At 35.4% G+C, this 15167-nt stretch overlaps 2 protein-coding genes across 2 annotated transcripts; one reads left to right on the plus strand and one right to left on the minus strand.

Moving 5' to 3' along the window:
* Positions 1–447: 447 nt before the first annotated feature.
* LOC140050274 (uncharacterized) lies at positions 448–4186 on the plus strand. The gene is made up of 2 exons (XM_072095394.1): positions 448–502; positions 1297–4186. Exon 2 carries the CDS (start codon positions 1318–1320, stop codon positions 3712–3714), a length of 2397 nt encoding a protein of 798 aa, XP_071951495.1. The 5' UTR covers positions 448–502; positions 1297–1317; the 3' UTR covers positions 3715–4186.
* Positions 4164–11277, minus strand: LOC140050275 (uncharacterized). The gene is made up of 5 exons (XM_072095395.1): positions 11120–11277; positions 8328–8432; positions 6643–6812; positions 6112–6324; positions 4164–5492 (listed from the first exon to the last, which is right to left on the minus strand). Exons 2-5 carry the CDS (start codon positions 8405–8407, stop codon positions 5431–5433), a joined length of 525 nt encoding a protein of 174 aa, XP_071951496.1. The 5' UTR covers positions 8408–8432; positions 11120–11277; the 3' UTR covers positions 4164–5430.
* Between the last annotated feature and the right edge of the window lie 3890 nt (positions 11278–15167).

The raw sequence follows: 15167 nt of genomic DNA on the forward strand, positions 1-15167 counted from the left end.
TTTTTACCACACATTTACTAAAATGTGATATTAGTTTTTGTTTTATGAAGGAGGATGGAAGGGAGATAGCATAGCATAGCATAGCGTATTATATTTTTTCTGCTTCGCTTGGTACTCTAGAACTTTTATTCAAAATATAGGTCTCTGTCAATTGTTAAGCAGATATTTTTCATTATGGCATTGTACTATTCACAATACAATAAAAAGAGTATTGAAGGTTGAGGAATAATGGTCCAATTGTTGTCAATGTAGGAGGCATTTACAGTGTCATAGATCACTTCTTTGTTTATTGATAATACTTATTAATAATGTACGTGTTATGGTATTTATGTATTGATTGAATTTGTTCATGCGTATATGACCGTCATTATTATGACTGGGTTTCCTAGGCCCAACGGAATACTACGAAATACAAGCCATTTAAAAGACAAACCATACTAGAGGAGCACCAAAAGCAGGAAATATGCATTTTTAGCTTACGATTCCAAAGTTTTGGTATTTGGTAAGTCATTGGCCTAAATTGTATATATAGCACGTATGGATGTTATGTATTCAAAATTTAGAGGAAACAAAATCTTTTTTAGGGAAGGAGATAGCCTATGTATAACTTGATCCGCACTAGTCGAGTAAAACGTTTTGGGCGTCTCGTCACCATTTTGATGCTGAAGAGTAAGAGTTATCGAAAGTATTATTTTAGTAGTATTTACTTTTCTGCTTGTTTTTGTATTTTTATGAATGGTTTTTTGATATTTCTTGTGTGGATATTTTCTGATATATTTATTGATTGAAATGCTATATTTTATCCTTATGTGCTACTTGGTAAGAGGATTCACAGACTCTTGTCAGGGATGTAGTCACCTTTTGTGTTTCCTGCCACTTACTTTGTAGTTGTTTGTTGTTGTTGTTAATTGGCAAATAAGAATAAGTATTGCAATTAGAGGGTGGTGCGATGCCAACTGAATGTTAACCATGTAGTTTTCAATCAATGTAAACAGTTAGTTCTGGAACTTCTGGCCGGCTAGAGATAGCAAAGTACTTGGCGATTCATGCACACGATTCATTTGTGGTCATCATCGATAATTAAACGATAAGAGGCTAGAATAGACTAATAAAGCCCACATGTTGCTATTATTACATAATGTCGATTATGTCTACCACCATCATAGATGGTGCAAAAAATGACACTTTGCATTATCAATTGAAAACCTCTTTGGAAGACGACCTATTCGTGGAGTGTAGGCATACATTATGTTAAGCCATTAAAATCTATTATAGGCTTTTTAAAATTATTTACAGAAAGCCAGATTCAGATACATAATGAGTGAGGAGGGGAAATCAAATAAAGATGAGGAGATAGAACGGCTTAGACGTGAGAACGATGCATTGAAGACGCAGCTAGCTTGCTATCACGTGTGTCCAGACTGCCAGAACCCGTATGATAATGGCGACAGATTGCCAATACGACTTTCCTGCATCCACACATCCTGTAAAAGTTGTGTGAAATCTAAATCTGCTGACAAGTCAGTTGCTCTGCCCTCCTGTACGTTATGTGCAGAACACTATGACTACACTAAACTAAACCTCACTGCTATTTTGCCTTTATTGAACGACGGAAGTGCATCGGTTATGGCAACCAGTAGCCCGCTACATTTTCCTACGAAAAAGCCTGTACAAATCTCAGATAACGCCGATGATTTTGGCGGGCTTGCTGACGAGGCACACCACCCGAGCTGCGTTGAACATCCGTTACTGTCTGCTTCCAAAGTCTGCATGCATGACGAGTGTTACAAGTGTTTATGTAAGGATTGTGCTGATAGTCACACAAGTTGTGGTGGTGGTGATCGCCTCGTGGACGTCACCGAACAAAGACTTGAAGAATGTAACAACAAGAAGTTAGATTTGATAAAGGAGCTCGACAAAAGTGTTGAGAAAATGAAGTCCATACAAAGGGATTTCAGAAAGGCTTTTGATTATCTAACGACTACAGAAGCAATGGTGTTTAAAAACATCGAAGATTTTTACACAACTTGTCGAAGTCTTTTAGAACAAAGAGAAAAGCAAATGAAAGATGGCCATAGAAATGATGCCGTTTGTACGAGAATGAATCTAAGCAAAGGCGTTAAAGATTTGGCAACATTTGTTGAGGAAATAGAGAAAAAGAAAAAAGAATTAAGCCTACCTATAACGGATTTGCCGACCTCAGCAAATATTCAAGAAATTGCAAATATTAAAAAGTTGGTTAATAGTTCAAATGACATCTATGGATGTATGTGTACATCGGCTATTCCAACATGGCGACGACGAAAACGGTACAGCATACTGTTGGAAGGTGAAGGTTTCAGTGATATAACTGACTTGCGGACGTCAGTTTTATCAGCAAAAGATGCACAGGAACATTGTTCTAAGTTTTTCATTCCAACCGCCACACTCTACAAACAGGATTTCATGGATACGATAAGTATTCTTGGGCAGCACTGCGCAAGTAACGTCAACCCGCGTATTTCAACTTTATGTAATAAATATTTAAATCTGGTGAACAACAGTTGTGTAGTAGAGGTACAAATGTATGATTATAAGGGTAACAAGAAAGTGACCGGCGGAGACATGGTGGAAGGGAGGTTGGAGAGACCCACGAGAAATGAACGAATCGTTGATGATGTAAAAGACAACAAGAATGGCACCTATACTATTACTTTTGTACCAAGCATGTGCGGATCCTACTGCCTGTATGTTGAACTATTTGGCCAGAATCTCAAGTCGCTGCAAATCAACGTTGTCGATAATGTGTTGACCAATAAACTTGTGCCAGACTTTCCAAAACTTAAAAATGTAGTTGATATTGCCGCTGGAGTTGATGGGCGTTGTATGTATATCTTGGATAAGCAGTCGAAGATGTGGAAAGTCTATCACATGGATTTGAATGGGTTTGTGCGTGGTTCCTTTCTGTTGAATACTGTCATTGGTGAGGTGCAGGAAGATGAGCAAATTATGCTGGCACGACAGTCCTTCAAACAAGAACAAGACAAACTCATCGTCCTTTGCGCAAAACAAAAGAAAGTGTACACCTTGTCAGAGGATGGTAAAGTCGCAAAGACTCTTAATGCCGAGATGTTGACGTCACCACATACCATATCTACCGATTGTCTGCGCCTTTACGTAGGTGACTACAAGCAGCAGAGTATTTTTATTTTCGGAAGTAGTGACGTTCCCGAGAGGATTCAACTTCAGTCAGAACACCGCGTCGTTTATTCTGGAGATCACGTGATACATTTCAACTTTGATAGGCCCTTCCCGATGGCGGTATCTCAGGAAAAAGATGGCGATATTTTCGTTATTGACCCAGGCACAAATACTCTTCATCAATTGAACAAACGTGGAATGAACATGCGTTTCATATCGCTGAATATCAACGACGTGGAAGTTTGGCCAAAACGTGACATACGTTCTATGGGGCTTGATAACATCCACAATTTCATGATATGGCGTGATGGTTTAGTCGTACTTCGTACCAGTAAAGGGATATGCACTTTACGCTTGTTTAACGTGAAAATAGAAACTTTCTTTGAATGTGACAGTAGTCCTACTGAACACTTTTGTATGGGAGTTACCTCTAATGACTATGTCGTTACGAATGTAGACATGAATGTTTTGCGCATACAGCAGCTGGCATTCCTTGACTATTTATCCGAAAATTCATTTGCTCCCAATATCTAGAAATGTACATACGTTGTGCGCAGCTATACTTATAGCATGCATAATGCGCTGCTTTGCGTTTTATAAACAAAACCAAACTAAGGATGTCCCTGTTGTTGACATTTTGTTAAGCCAAACGTTTATGAATTTGAATATTTAGGTATTTTACTGTAAGTAGTGTTAATTGTTAAAACGAAAGGGGACTAAAAACTCGTAGTGATAATTCTGAAATGAATGATATGTGTAGACTCATTTGGGTTGATATAGATTTATATTATAGTTTATCAATGATAACATAATTTGTTTATATTAATAATGTGTAAAAGAGAATAGGCCTACAAGCAAACATGAGCATTGTATAGTTTGAATAGAGAATGTGATCTTAACATGACGTCACCAGTATGCCTACTAAGTTATCTAATATACATTAAAGCAGCATGACGAGAGAAAATTTCTAATGCGCATGCGTAATTATTCAAAAAACTTTTTTAACGTTGGAGAGAGGCCAGTGAGTGTGGTTCATCGGAGGCGGCGCACATGAGGAGAATAAAAAGAACGACGTCTACGTCGTGTATGTAACAGTAAAATAATCTCAAGAACATGCATATTTAAAACCCAGATTACACAATGGCTGAAATAATGGAGTTTATCAACAAAAATATAAAGGAAACAACGTAAGTATAGGCCTAAATGCTTAAAAACAGCCTAGGCCTGGTGTGTTACAACTTCGACCACCAAAAGAGGCGTTTCTCGCGCGGCTAAGTCAACAATGGTAGGTAGGCCTTGTATTGCAAAGGGAAGCTACTCTAGCCTAGTCGAACTCAGCCTACGCGTCCCCACACAGAAGCTAGATTTTTAATTAGTACCGATAACCGGTGCCTGGCTGAGTTAAAATTAGAAATATGTAATCGCAGTAGGTGGTCAATGGATCGTTTGCAATTTTATCGTCCGTTCGTTCAAGCCATGACGTCATCGTTATGTCAAGTCTTGAATAAATTCATCCAAAAACGAACTTTATTGACAGAAAGAACAACCAACCAATTTCCATAGAGGTGACAGTGCTATAGTATATTTAAATTTCAAATATTAATATTACAGTTAAAATTGTTGAAATTATTTAAATTGGGAACTTTTCCTAACATTAATGCCAAATTAAAATATCACCTATTTCTATATTTATTTTGCTCAATGGTAAAGTGAAAGCGCCCTGTTGCATTTTGAGGACATAATTTATTTGTTAACAGAGCGCCCTCAATTTATCATAAGTTTTTTTTTTATTTAAAAGCCTGATACAAATTTACCTTATACAAATATACTTTCTTTCTACGTGTAATGTTGTTTACATGCAACCTCGCTGTATTATACATGTCACAAGCAAGTTACTAATATATGTTCAAGGTCGAGAGTAATTTAAACTAAAGAGCGCTTTGAAATTTATCATGGACTTTATTCTTGCTCTTGTTTGGAAATAATTCAAGAATTAACATCGAAACGGATTGTGCCTTACGTATTAATACGCCATGACAAATGTAGGTTATAATAGCTTTTGTGTATCTATAAGCTATTATTCCATGTTACATAGTTTAAATAGTTTTAGTTATAAAGCCGATTTTCAGTTACCATGGTTGTGGCAGTAAAATGATTACCATTTACTATTTTTTGAATCCTCCATTAAGAAGTGGGGTTGACGGCATCGCACATGCAGCGTGGTGTATTTTAGCCGGGTTAAGTCTGCCACTACTTCGTCACATCAGTCCCTTGAAATACGAATGGTTTTACAACAAAGTTTTCACCACCTCCTATTAACGACAAAATAGAAGGTGATATCGTGGAGATATTCCAGTGGAGGAGTGAGTGCAGGTTTTGTCTATTTGTGATTGCCGAATGATGAATACTATTATTATCTAATATATTATTATGTTTTTATATGTTATATTATAACATTATCCCAGATTGTTTAACCCATGTTTAATATATTCAACAAACTGTCATGGCATAGTAGTACGAAAGGCAACAACTAAAACCTAGCTAGCACACAATATTTATTATTTTAACTAAATGAACATTCTCCATAATTTTTGGTATCTTTAAAACGTGTTTCTTGCATATTGTATGCATAGAAAGAAAATATTAAAGATAGACACAAAACATTCATTGCAGTTTAACTTTACGGTTCATATTAAAAATTTATATTAATAAAATTTATGAATTTAAACATTACATTTATTTAGATTATGATTTCCAACCCATTACTGTAGTGTAAACTTGTTAATTGCACATTAAATGTCAATTGATATATATCAATAAATCTATTAATATATTAAGAGTTATAATATCATTTAAATATAGGGAGATATAGTGATATATAGGTATGTGTACCTAAATGAGTCCAGTATTATAATCAACACTATTCTGTACCTTCGGGTTTACCCTCTTGGTATTCGGCAAATTGTGCTTTTAGTTCCTTCACTTCAGCCTCCAGATCTCTTACTTTCTTGTGAAGATCAACTTTGGCTTTCAGTTTGTTCCTCTCAGATTCCAACTCTTTAGCTCTCTTGTGTAAATCTGCTTCGATTTCGGCTTCTGTTGGCCCCGTCTTTTCTCCAGAAGCACTTGCTTCTTCTGAACCACCTGAAATGACCACAAATTAAAATTAATATCAGCAGCAATGTTGTATTTTCCCCTTATTACTTCCTTCAAGAAAATGGAAAAGGCTGAAAATTACTCTGCAAACAGTAATATGTGAGCATTATGAGACCCTTATTTTGTCAAATTTAAGTTCAAACTGGTACACTTATAACATTTTACAAAAACCAGATGTTTTGAAACATATAGTTCTATCACAAAAGAACTAGAGACGAATTTGTGTTATGTTAATGGCTCGTTTAAAAGTGGAAATTGTATTTTTGTTAATTTTTTATTCAAGTTTGCTTCAAAACACACTCTTACTGTTTGATTTTGCAGCAGCACCCTTTCCTTTTGAAAATGGCCATTTTCTACGACTCCGTTTATTTGCAGATTTTGCGTCCGCTGATCCTTCTTCTTCTTTCTTTTCTTCTCCACCTTCTTCTCCTTCAGTAGATGTTGGTGTTTCCTCCTTTTTGGCCTCCTCTTTAGCTCTGAAATTAGATTATGAGTTGTGTTATTATAGAACCGTGTATAAACCTGTAGAAAATGTGTGGATTACAACGTGTCCTTGCTAATTTCAACTTTCCCAACATATTTTTAATGTCATAAAAAAATATTATCCATTTCACAACGTTCGCACTTTAACAATTTTGTTGGACAGCTATTGAACCAACGTGTATTATATTTAAAAAGCACCATTAGTCTAGTTCAATTCTGCACGTAGGCTTCGTTCATGGAGGAAATATTTATCCATGCTTCATCCAACTTGGCATTCATTTGCTATGTTTTGATATGTGTCTGTGTCATACAAGTGTGAAGGATGGGTGGGTGTGGTAGAAGAGGTTCAGTGGTTGCAAGCGTTATTTGGACAACGTCTCATTAATATGAGTACAGTTTTAAATCGAACAGTGTGTCTATACATAACAAGTTGTACAAGATGGCTACTGCTAAAAGAGATTAAGCTAAATTATAATATACATTAGGTGATCGTGTTATGAAAGGTGTTCTTATCATTTTTTATCTATTGAACGAACAGAGGAAAGTGAGTTCAGAATAGTTTACATATTTCACAATTAAGTAATATAATCACTGTACAAATATTAACAATATCATTATTAATCCATGAAGATTTGTGGTCTAAAATTCTTACACAAATTCATTTATACCATTTATATTAGTAATATTCATTGAGTTACAGTTTGAAAGAAATCAAAATACTGAGCATAAAGCTAAGCTCTCTATAACAAAGGAAATTGTTTTACTAAAATTCTTATGAAATGAATTGAATAATATCCTGAAAAAACACATACACATTTGACTTCCATGGCCATTGTGTAAATGTTTATAAGACTGATTTCTATCACCTGTTTGGCACATACCCAGCACGGGTTCCTGTATACTCAGATACAGCAAAATAGTAGGCTACACATGTTCTAGATATTGCCGTTTTAATGTGAAGACCTTTTCATGGTAGGTAACCAAGAATATAGGATCTGTCTACATAGTTTGACACAAAAGTGTGATGTGCCCAAATATGGTAGTGATATACCCAAATAGGGTAGTGATATGACATCATTATGTCCATATATGGGCACATCACATCTTGTTGTCACATAAAGTTTGATAGTTTAGACAGATTTTTAGCAACAGTTGAGCAGGACGCACATCTGCGCATACTCATGATACTGTTTTATTTCCAGTACTCGATTACCATAATTCACGTGACGTCTCAATTGGCGTTTTCATATAAACTGCATTATTCGGACACGGCAGATTTTTCCAAATTACCAAAATGCACATAGTTGGTTCTGATGTTGTTTGTTTGTTTTTGTCTTGTTGCCACAGCCGGTGGCGCGTTGTGTTTTTGGAAATGAAATAATAAGAAAAAAAAGAAAAAAAGGTGTTCTGTTGCTTTGTTACATGGAGGAATTTCCTTCGTGGTTGCATAGTGTTCCTAGCCCCCACTTATTGAAACATTGCCTGATATAACCACTTGAAGCACTTACGGAGTGTCTGTAGTTTCTGTTTTGCTTTCTGTTTTGATTTCTTCGGTCGTTGTTGCTGCTGTAGCTTCTTCCTTAGTCATTTTGATTGTTTGTTAGACACAGCAACTGGAAAGAAATATTTAAAAATGATTATGACAATAACATTAAAAGAAATAATGATGGTAAAAATCACGTTGTAAGCATGCAATTTGTATCCATTATTTATTGTTGATGCACATGGACCAGTGTATGATGCAGGACATTGCTGAAGTTTTAATAATCTGATCACATGACCATAAATGTAGAAATAGTCAACGAAACCAAAGTGAGCTTAAGTATTATAAAATGAGAAGTTGAAGTGCATAGAGAACTTCCGAATACTTCCAAACTTGTATCAGAATCGCAACAAAATATATTGAATTTCAATTATAGGTCCCAGGCAAGTGTAATGTTCTTTTTTTAGATCAGCTCAATCACAAAGTAAACCCTAGATCAGGTCTATAGCTCCACAGTCGCTGAGTGAATCTCGTCTACAGTTGATAGAATCAAAATCTTAGTAGGACAAGGTCGTATTCACGAATACTGATACAAAAAAATAATGGAATTGAATTAATACAAGACAACTGTATTGAATAATAAGAGGCGACCTAGACAAGTCAATATTCACAAAGTCAGCTAAAAATAACTGTAAACATTCTAAATACTAAAATCTCTTCTTTCGCATGTTCACTTTATAGTGTACAAATCCAGAAAGTAAAGAAATGGAAAATACTACAAAGTCTCTTTTTCGCAGACCACTTTTTTGGCTAATTTACAAATCAAGAAACTATAAAAACAAGGCCATATACATGGCTACAGTCGCGTGCTCAAGTTAGTGTTTACCGACCAAACGAACGACCAAACAACCGACATATTGAGCTGTAGAGTCACATTGCACGCACGCGACTAAAAATGAGGAATACTAGTACTACTTTTTGAAGAATTTATAAATCAGGATATGCTTTTTTATTGCATGTACAGATAATTCTACACCCTACATTATTTTGCTATTCAGAACGTCGAACCAAGGAATCATTCCTACGTGATCGAACTGTATGTGCATCTAAGCGTTTATTGGAAAGGAACAACGTGAATTATTCTCTCTCCTTTGATTTGTTTGTTGTCGCGAGATGATGTTTATATAGTGGTACCTGCTGGCCTTTACTCCCCTGACATATCTTTTATTAAAGCAAAGAGAAAAACAACCGAGTTGTTATCGAATTAGCTTGTTTTTAAAAACGTGTGTCCATCTGCGATATGATCTTTGTTTCACGTTGGCAGATATGTCCTCGCGGAAGTCAGAGATATTATGTGAATCGCAGGAAAAAGGAAGTCGAATTAAGTGTGCTAATTTATTTCTTCCTTGAGAAAGAAAAAAAATGATGTAACTAGTAATAAACAAGAGTATAGTGAGGTTTCAAATATTACACTTCAGTGTCTTATTTCCGTTGAAAGGCTTTCACTTATTTTCAATAACAAAGTATTCCTATCACATCCTGAAAAGAAAAAAAAAGCCTCACATCTTTTCAATAATATCTAACGTAGATTACCAGAGTTTGTAGATTATTTGTGCTTTATTTACCGTGTTTTTGTTGACCCAATTAATATTTGTGTATTTTCTAATAAGTTCGTTAAGTTTAACGTGACAACAAGGTCGTCATTCCAGCTTTTATATATTTCGAATAAAATGTGTGCAGGTCTGTATATTAGCGTGTAGATACCGTTATGCATATTTTGAGCTGATCAAAGATTTACGTATCATTAGTCGCTGCATATTGTTACAGTATAATATGTTTGATCCAGTAGCTGGTGAGGTATTCACCATTCACACTAGGCTAAGGGCATGGAGTTATGAAATTAAACTAATTCTATAACTCCATGGCTAAGGGTATATATCATTCAAAATTAAGAATTCTAAAAAATGAATAATCACTTAAGTGAAATATCTCACTTAATGACGTGTTTGGTTGAGACTGGTCCTAAACCTAACATTCGTAATTGGTAATACTAATTTTCTTTACGCGTTCATCATAAGCTGAATGACCACTTTGGTACCCGTCTTGCGTTCAACCCAAGTGTTTCCGACGATGTCTTCCAAGCATCGCGCATAACAAGTTACTGTGATAATTTAATTACGTAAGCACTAAAGTTTTTTCAAACCCGCAGAAGTACAAATTGCGGTCATTGAATAGATGCTGCTGCATAGGGAATTTAAACAGATATCCGTTTCCATCTTCCAAATTAAGTATAAATATGGATCGAAGAATACACAAGAAGGTCTCATGGGAAATCCCAACCTTGGAAGAGCACTAAAGACAATGCTTTGAATCGAGTGCAATGTCACAAATAAACGCCTTAAATTATATTTGGTAAAGTTTAAAGGAAAAATTCAATTCTTTTCATTCCATACGACATTTCATCCCGTAACTAAAGACATTTCGTTAACCAATTTGTGGATGTTAAAAAACACGATAAACGCAGATTATGCGGTGTTTATTCAGTATCACCTTAAATCTGTCGGACGTAACTTAAAAAGTGAGGTTGTACGAAGTGATGTTACGCCAAACGTAGGCCTATATTGAGCAAATATATGCTAACAGTTTCTGAATGGACAAGACAGTATAATGCAATCAAGTAATCCTAAAGATAATTATAAACAGTTAGGCTAAATCTGTTTTTAAAAAAATGGAAAAAAAGTGTCCGTAACCCGTCAAACGCAATAGATAAATGCTATTGATTGAAAAAGAATTGTAGAAAATTAAAATTCCTCTCACCTAAAGAAAAATTATAAAATTCTGCGGAGCTCCTTTGAAAGTCCGTCTGTAAGGTCAATCCAAAAAGAATGAAGGCTTCACTTACACAATATACAACTCCTTTGAGTTGAGAATAACTTTCACGTTGAAGATTTTATACTCACAACCTAAACCACACCCAAAGGAAATAGCTTTAAGATATAAAGCGACTCGTGATTGGCTGCCTGATCATGAGTCACAGACCGGGTTATCAATGTCTGTTAAAACTTTATTTGCTAGTGAAATAAAGAATAATTTGAAGTTCTCGGGTCATCATGTTTTTTAGAAACTAAAAATAGGTTTTTAACATGTGTCATTGAAAAGGTCAGTTGAAAGTTATGATATCACAATTAAATAAAGATGTTTTGACGGCACAATTAACATTATTATGGAAGTAATTAGAATATTTCTGTTCATAATCATAATATTATTATTCATAATTAATCTGACCTTTCTCTGACACTGATATTTGTTTTATATCTCATGATTGCAAATACTAAAACTGTTAACTTAAATGTCTTAGTTACATGTTCATATATTGATACAGTAGTTGATATGTTGATCATCCCTTCAAATCATTTCGTATGTGCATGTAGAGGTCTTGCGGAAATACTCAACGTAACAGAAATAACATTGTTTGTACGCGCGCGTAAAGGTTTCTGAACGCAATTTAAAGTAGGTCTTGCGGAAATACTCAACGTAACAGAAATAACATTGTTTGTACGCGCGCGTAAAGGTTTCTGAACGCAATTTGAAGTAGGTCGATCTTGCGGAAATACTCAACGTAACAGAAATAAAATTGTTTGTACGCGCGTGTAAAGGTTTCTGGACGCAAGTTGAAGAAGGTCTTGCGGAAATCTCAACGTAACAAAATTAACATTGTTTGTACGCGCGTAAACGCAATTTTGAAGAAGAAAATAAGAACTTTGTCAAATCGAATAAATACTTTTGACTGACAGTATTTAGAAATTAAATTCGACAACACGATTTGAAATATATTCGCGTTAATAATTTTGTAGGTCTATATTTGCAAAATATTTAAATGCTCGATTCCTTTGTCATGTGAATAAGACCAAGGCTATGCCTAGTAGAGGAAATGTATATATAGGCCTAGATAGTTTGTCACATATCAAATCTTATCGATTTTGGACACAATACATCACAAGACAACCATTCAATATAATTAATCACATGATGAAAATACATAAATATAATGTTGTTTGGGATTTCAACGTCGTGCCAAATTGTTCAGTATAAGAAAAAGTTCAAATATCTGTGGCTAATGACGTACCGGTAGTTTTTGTAGTGGGCGTTAACAATTGTTTTCCTGTTGTCCGAAGCCGCATTCGATATTAAATCATTAAATTAAGTAAAGATTTACACTTTAATTATTAGACCTACACTTAAGTAGGCCGGGGTGGTATAAACTTCGTGGCATTTTACACTCTCACTCTACCCTGATCAGAATCATATTCCTGTATGCAATATTATGCACATTATGCATATTTGCTGTTTGACTGTTAAGCTCTGTCTACACTATCAAACTAGTTTGACAAAGAAAGTGTGATGTGCCTAAATATGGTAGTGATATGCCCAAATATGGTAGTGATAGTCCATATATGAGCACATCACATTTTCTTGTCACATGAATGATGATAGTGTAGATAGAGCTTTCATTTCCTGTTTCATTTGGCGGAATGGCTAGTAATATTAGTACAAACAACAGAATTGTGTTTGTTTACTTTAGTACTGTTTATTGTATATCTACTATACAGAGGATATAGTAAATGAATAAAATATCATGCATAGTAGTGGATTAAATTAGATTAAATTAAATTAAATTAAATATTTTTGACGCCCTAACTACAGTACAAACATTGATAAAGCCTAACTGATCAACCTCTTTGTTCTGTTCTCCACGTCAATATCCTATTGTATAATATAATTCATTTTTTCAGTATTTTTGCAGAAAAATGTGAATTTTGTTATAGAATCCTTGCGTAGGCTTAACCTAAACATGTCACAGCAACAGCTAATTTAATTAGGAAATCGTGGCAATCCATTAACTTCCGTTGTATTTGAATGAATTTAAGTGTTTTGACAAGAAGCCAGCGCGGTCTGTTCGAACAAAATACCGGCAAATGTTATGATTAAAAAAAAGAAAATTATGCTATTAAGTTTTATTGATATTATTGACTTTAATGACTGAAAGCTGCTGCTGTGGGTATTGCTATTGCTTTAGTTTTTACTAGCGTTTGTAGCCATATTGTAACTAAACCAAGATTTAAACAGATAGGCCTATAGGCACGGTAAAGAGGCCCATCTCGAAGTCCCTCTCTGTGGCAAAAGTAACAGTGATATGTGTTATAATACTTAATATATTAACGTACCATCACTATGATTTTACAATTTTAACCATAATTCTAAGATTTAACCTAACCAAAAATAATTTTGTGGCTGGAAACGTTTAAGTCGATCGCGTGGTTTAAGGGCATATCAATTGGATGTTCCGCCAACTTCTACTCTCCTCTCCCCCGCATGACCCTGGTTCAAATTACACACAAATGACGTCATGGTTACATCGGTAATTATAGGTCCTCCGGTCCAAGTTTTTTTTTTAGATAATTCGATAATTAGCCTATAATATTTAAGTAACCAACATTGACTGTAAAATTATTTCTGCTCTCTTAACTAGTAGTTAGTCATCAGTTAGTTTGAGCCTGCCTAATTATTATTCAAAATAAAGGAATGGTATAAACATGCTACACATGAGAGATGACACTTCATATATCTTAAATATGCCCATTTCATGCTTCGTTATTTGATTGCCATAGTAAGTTGTTTTTCAAATGTCTTACAGCGCGAACTTCGGTGCTAGATACTACCCGTGGTTCCCAACTAGAACGCAACGCAGCGACTAATTGACGCAAAGTGCTGTATTGCGTAATCACAAGTGGGGACCGACGATGCAATAGTGCTGCAAACATCGTAGGTTTGATTTCACGCAGGCGGGGGCAAACACAATTGGAAGTGCATTTCCTTGCGTATTTTGCGTTACGTTGCGTCGCTAGTGGGAACCATGCTTTAGTTAAAAAGTTAACGTCCAGTAAAATCCAATAACAAGACGGAGATATGAGATAACCGACCGAGATCATCCTCACAAACCACCAAAAGGAGTCGCCTAAGCTTAAATAAATAGGCCTGTTCACACGACCGCGTTCCGCACAGTATACGTGTGTGATCGAAAAATGTAAAATAGCCCGGAGTTTTCACTTTCCACCGGACAGAATCCGGGCACAGTGTAAACATACCTTTAACGATGGCAAATTGGATAATTACAATAGGCCTATAATACATGGGAAATATTACCATTAGGATCGTTCAAATACTGTTGGCACGAAGGGTAACCGGCTTTAGGGCCAAACGGTTGAGTCAATCTTTTTCCGGCGTTTCTGCTTACTCATAGCAAAGCCATAGTTTTGCTATGATTTTAAATTATTTGAATCCATGGTGTACAATTTAAAATGCGGTTTTTCTCGGACATTGCATTTGATTCTCTAACGATGATGGAAATTAGATCGATAAATTAAAATACTATATACATTATGTGTAAAGGGCCTTCACACTATAAACTTCATATTCTTTTTGTCTGAGTGTAAAGCAATGTTTTCGTGGAGAATTTATGGAGCTATAAATTAGATTTAATTTATAGGTACATGCTTTAACTACAGATACGTTACGTTTTGGTGGAGACTAGCGTTCACGAATGTTTGGTTTCCACTAGGACGCAACGCAAGGACGCAACGCAACGCAAGCGTGTTGACAAATGACAAGCGACAGTTCGAATAACCCATCGCTTGTGATTGGTCAACTCACTTACGTTGCGTTTACGTCCTTGTGTTGCGTCCCTAGTACAAACCAAACATTTTAGATGTGTACGTTTTGTAAAAAACGAGGCATTTGGCAGGAATTACCGGGGTTCAATAGATAGAAATCACGACAGACAGTCATACATTATTTTCAAACTAAA

This window comes from Antedon mediterranea, chromosome 5 (assembly GCF_964355755.1).
Source record: "Antedon mediterranea chromosome 5, ecAntMedi1.1, whole genome shotgun sequence".
Classification (NCBI taxonomy): Eukaryota; Metazoa; Echinodermata; class Crinoidea; order Comatulida; family Antedonidae; genus Antedon; species Antedon mediterranea.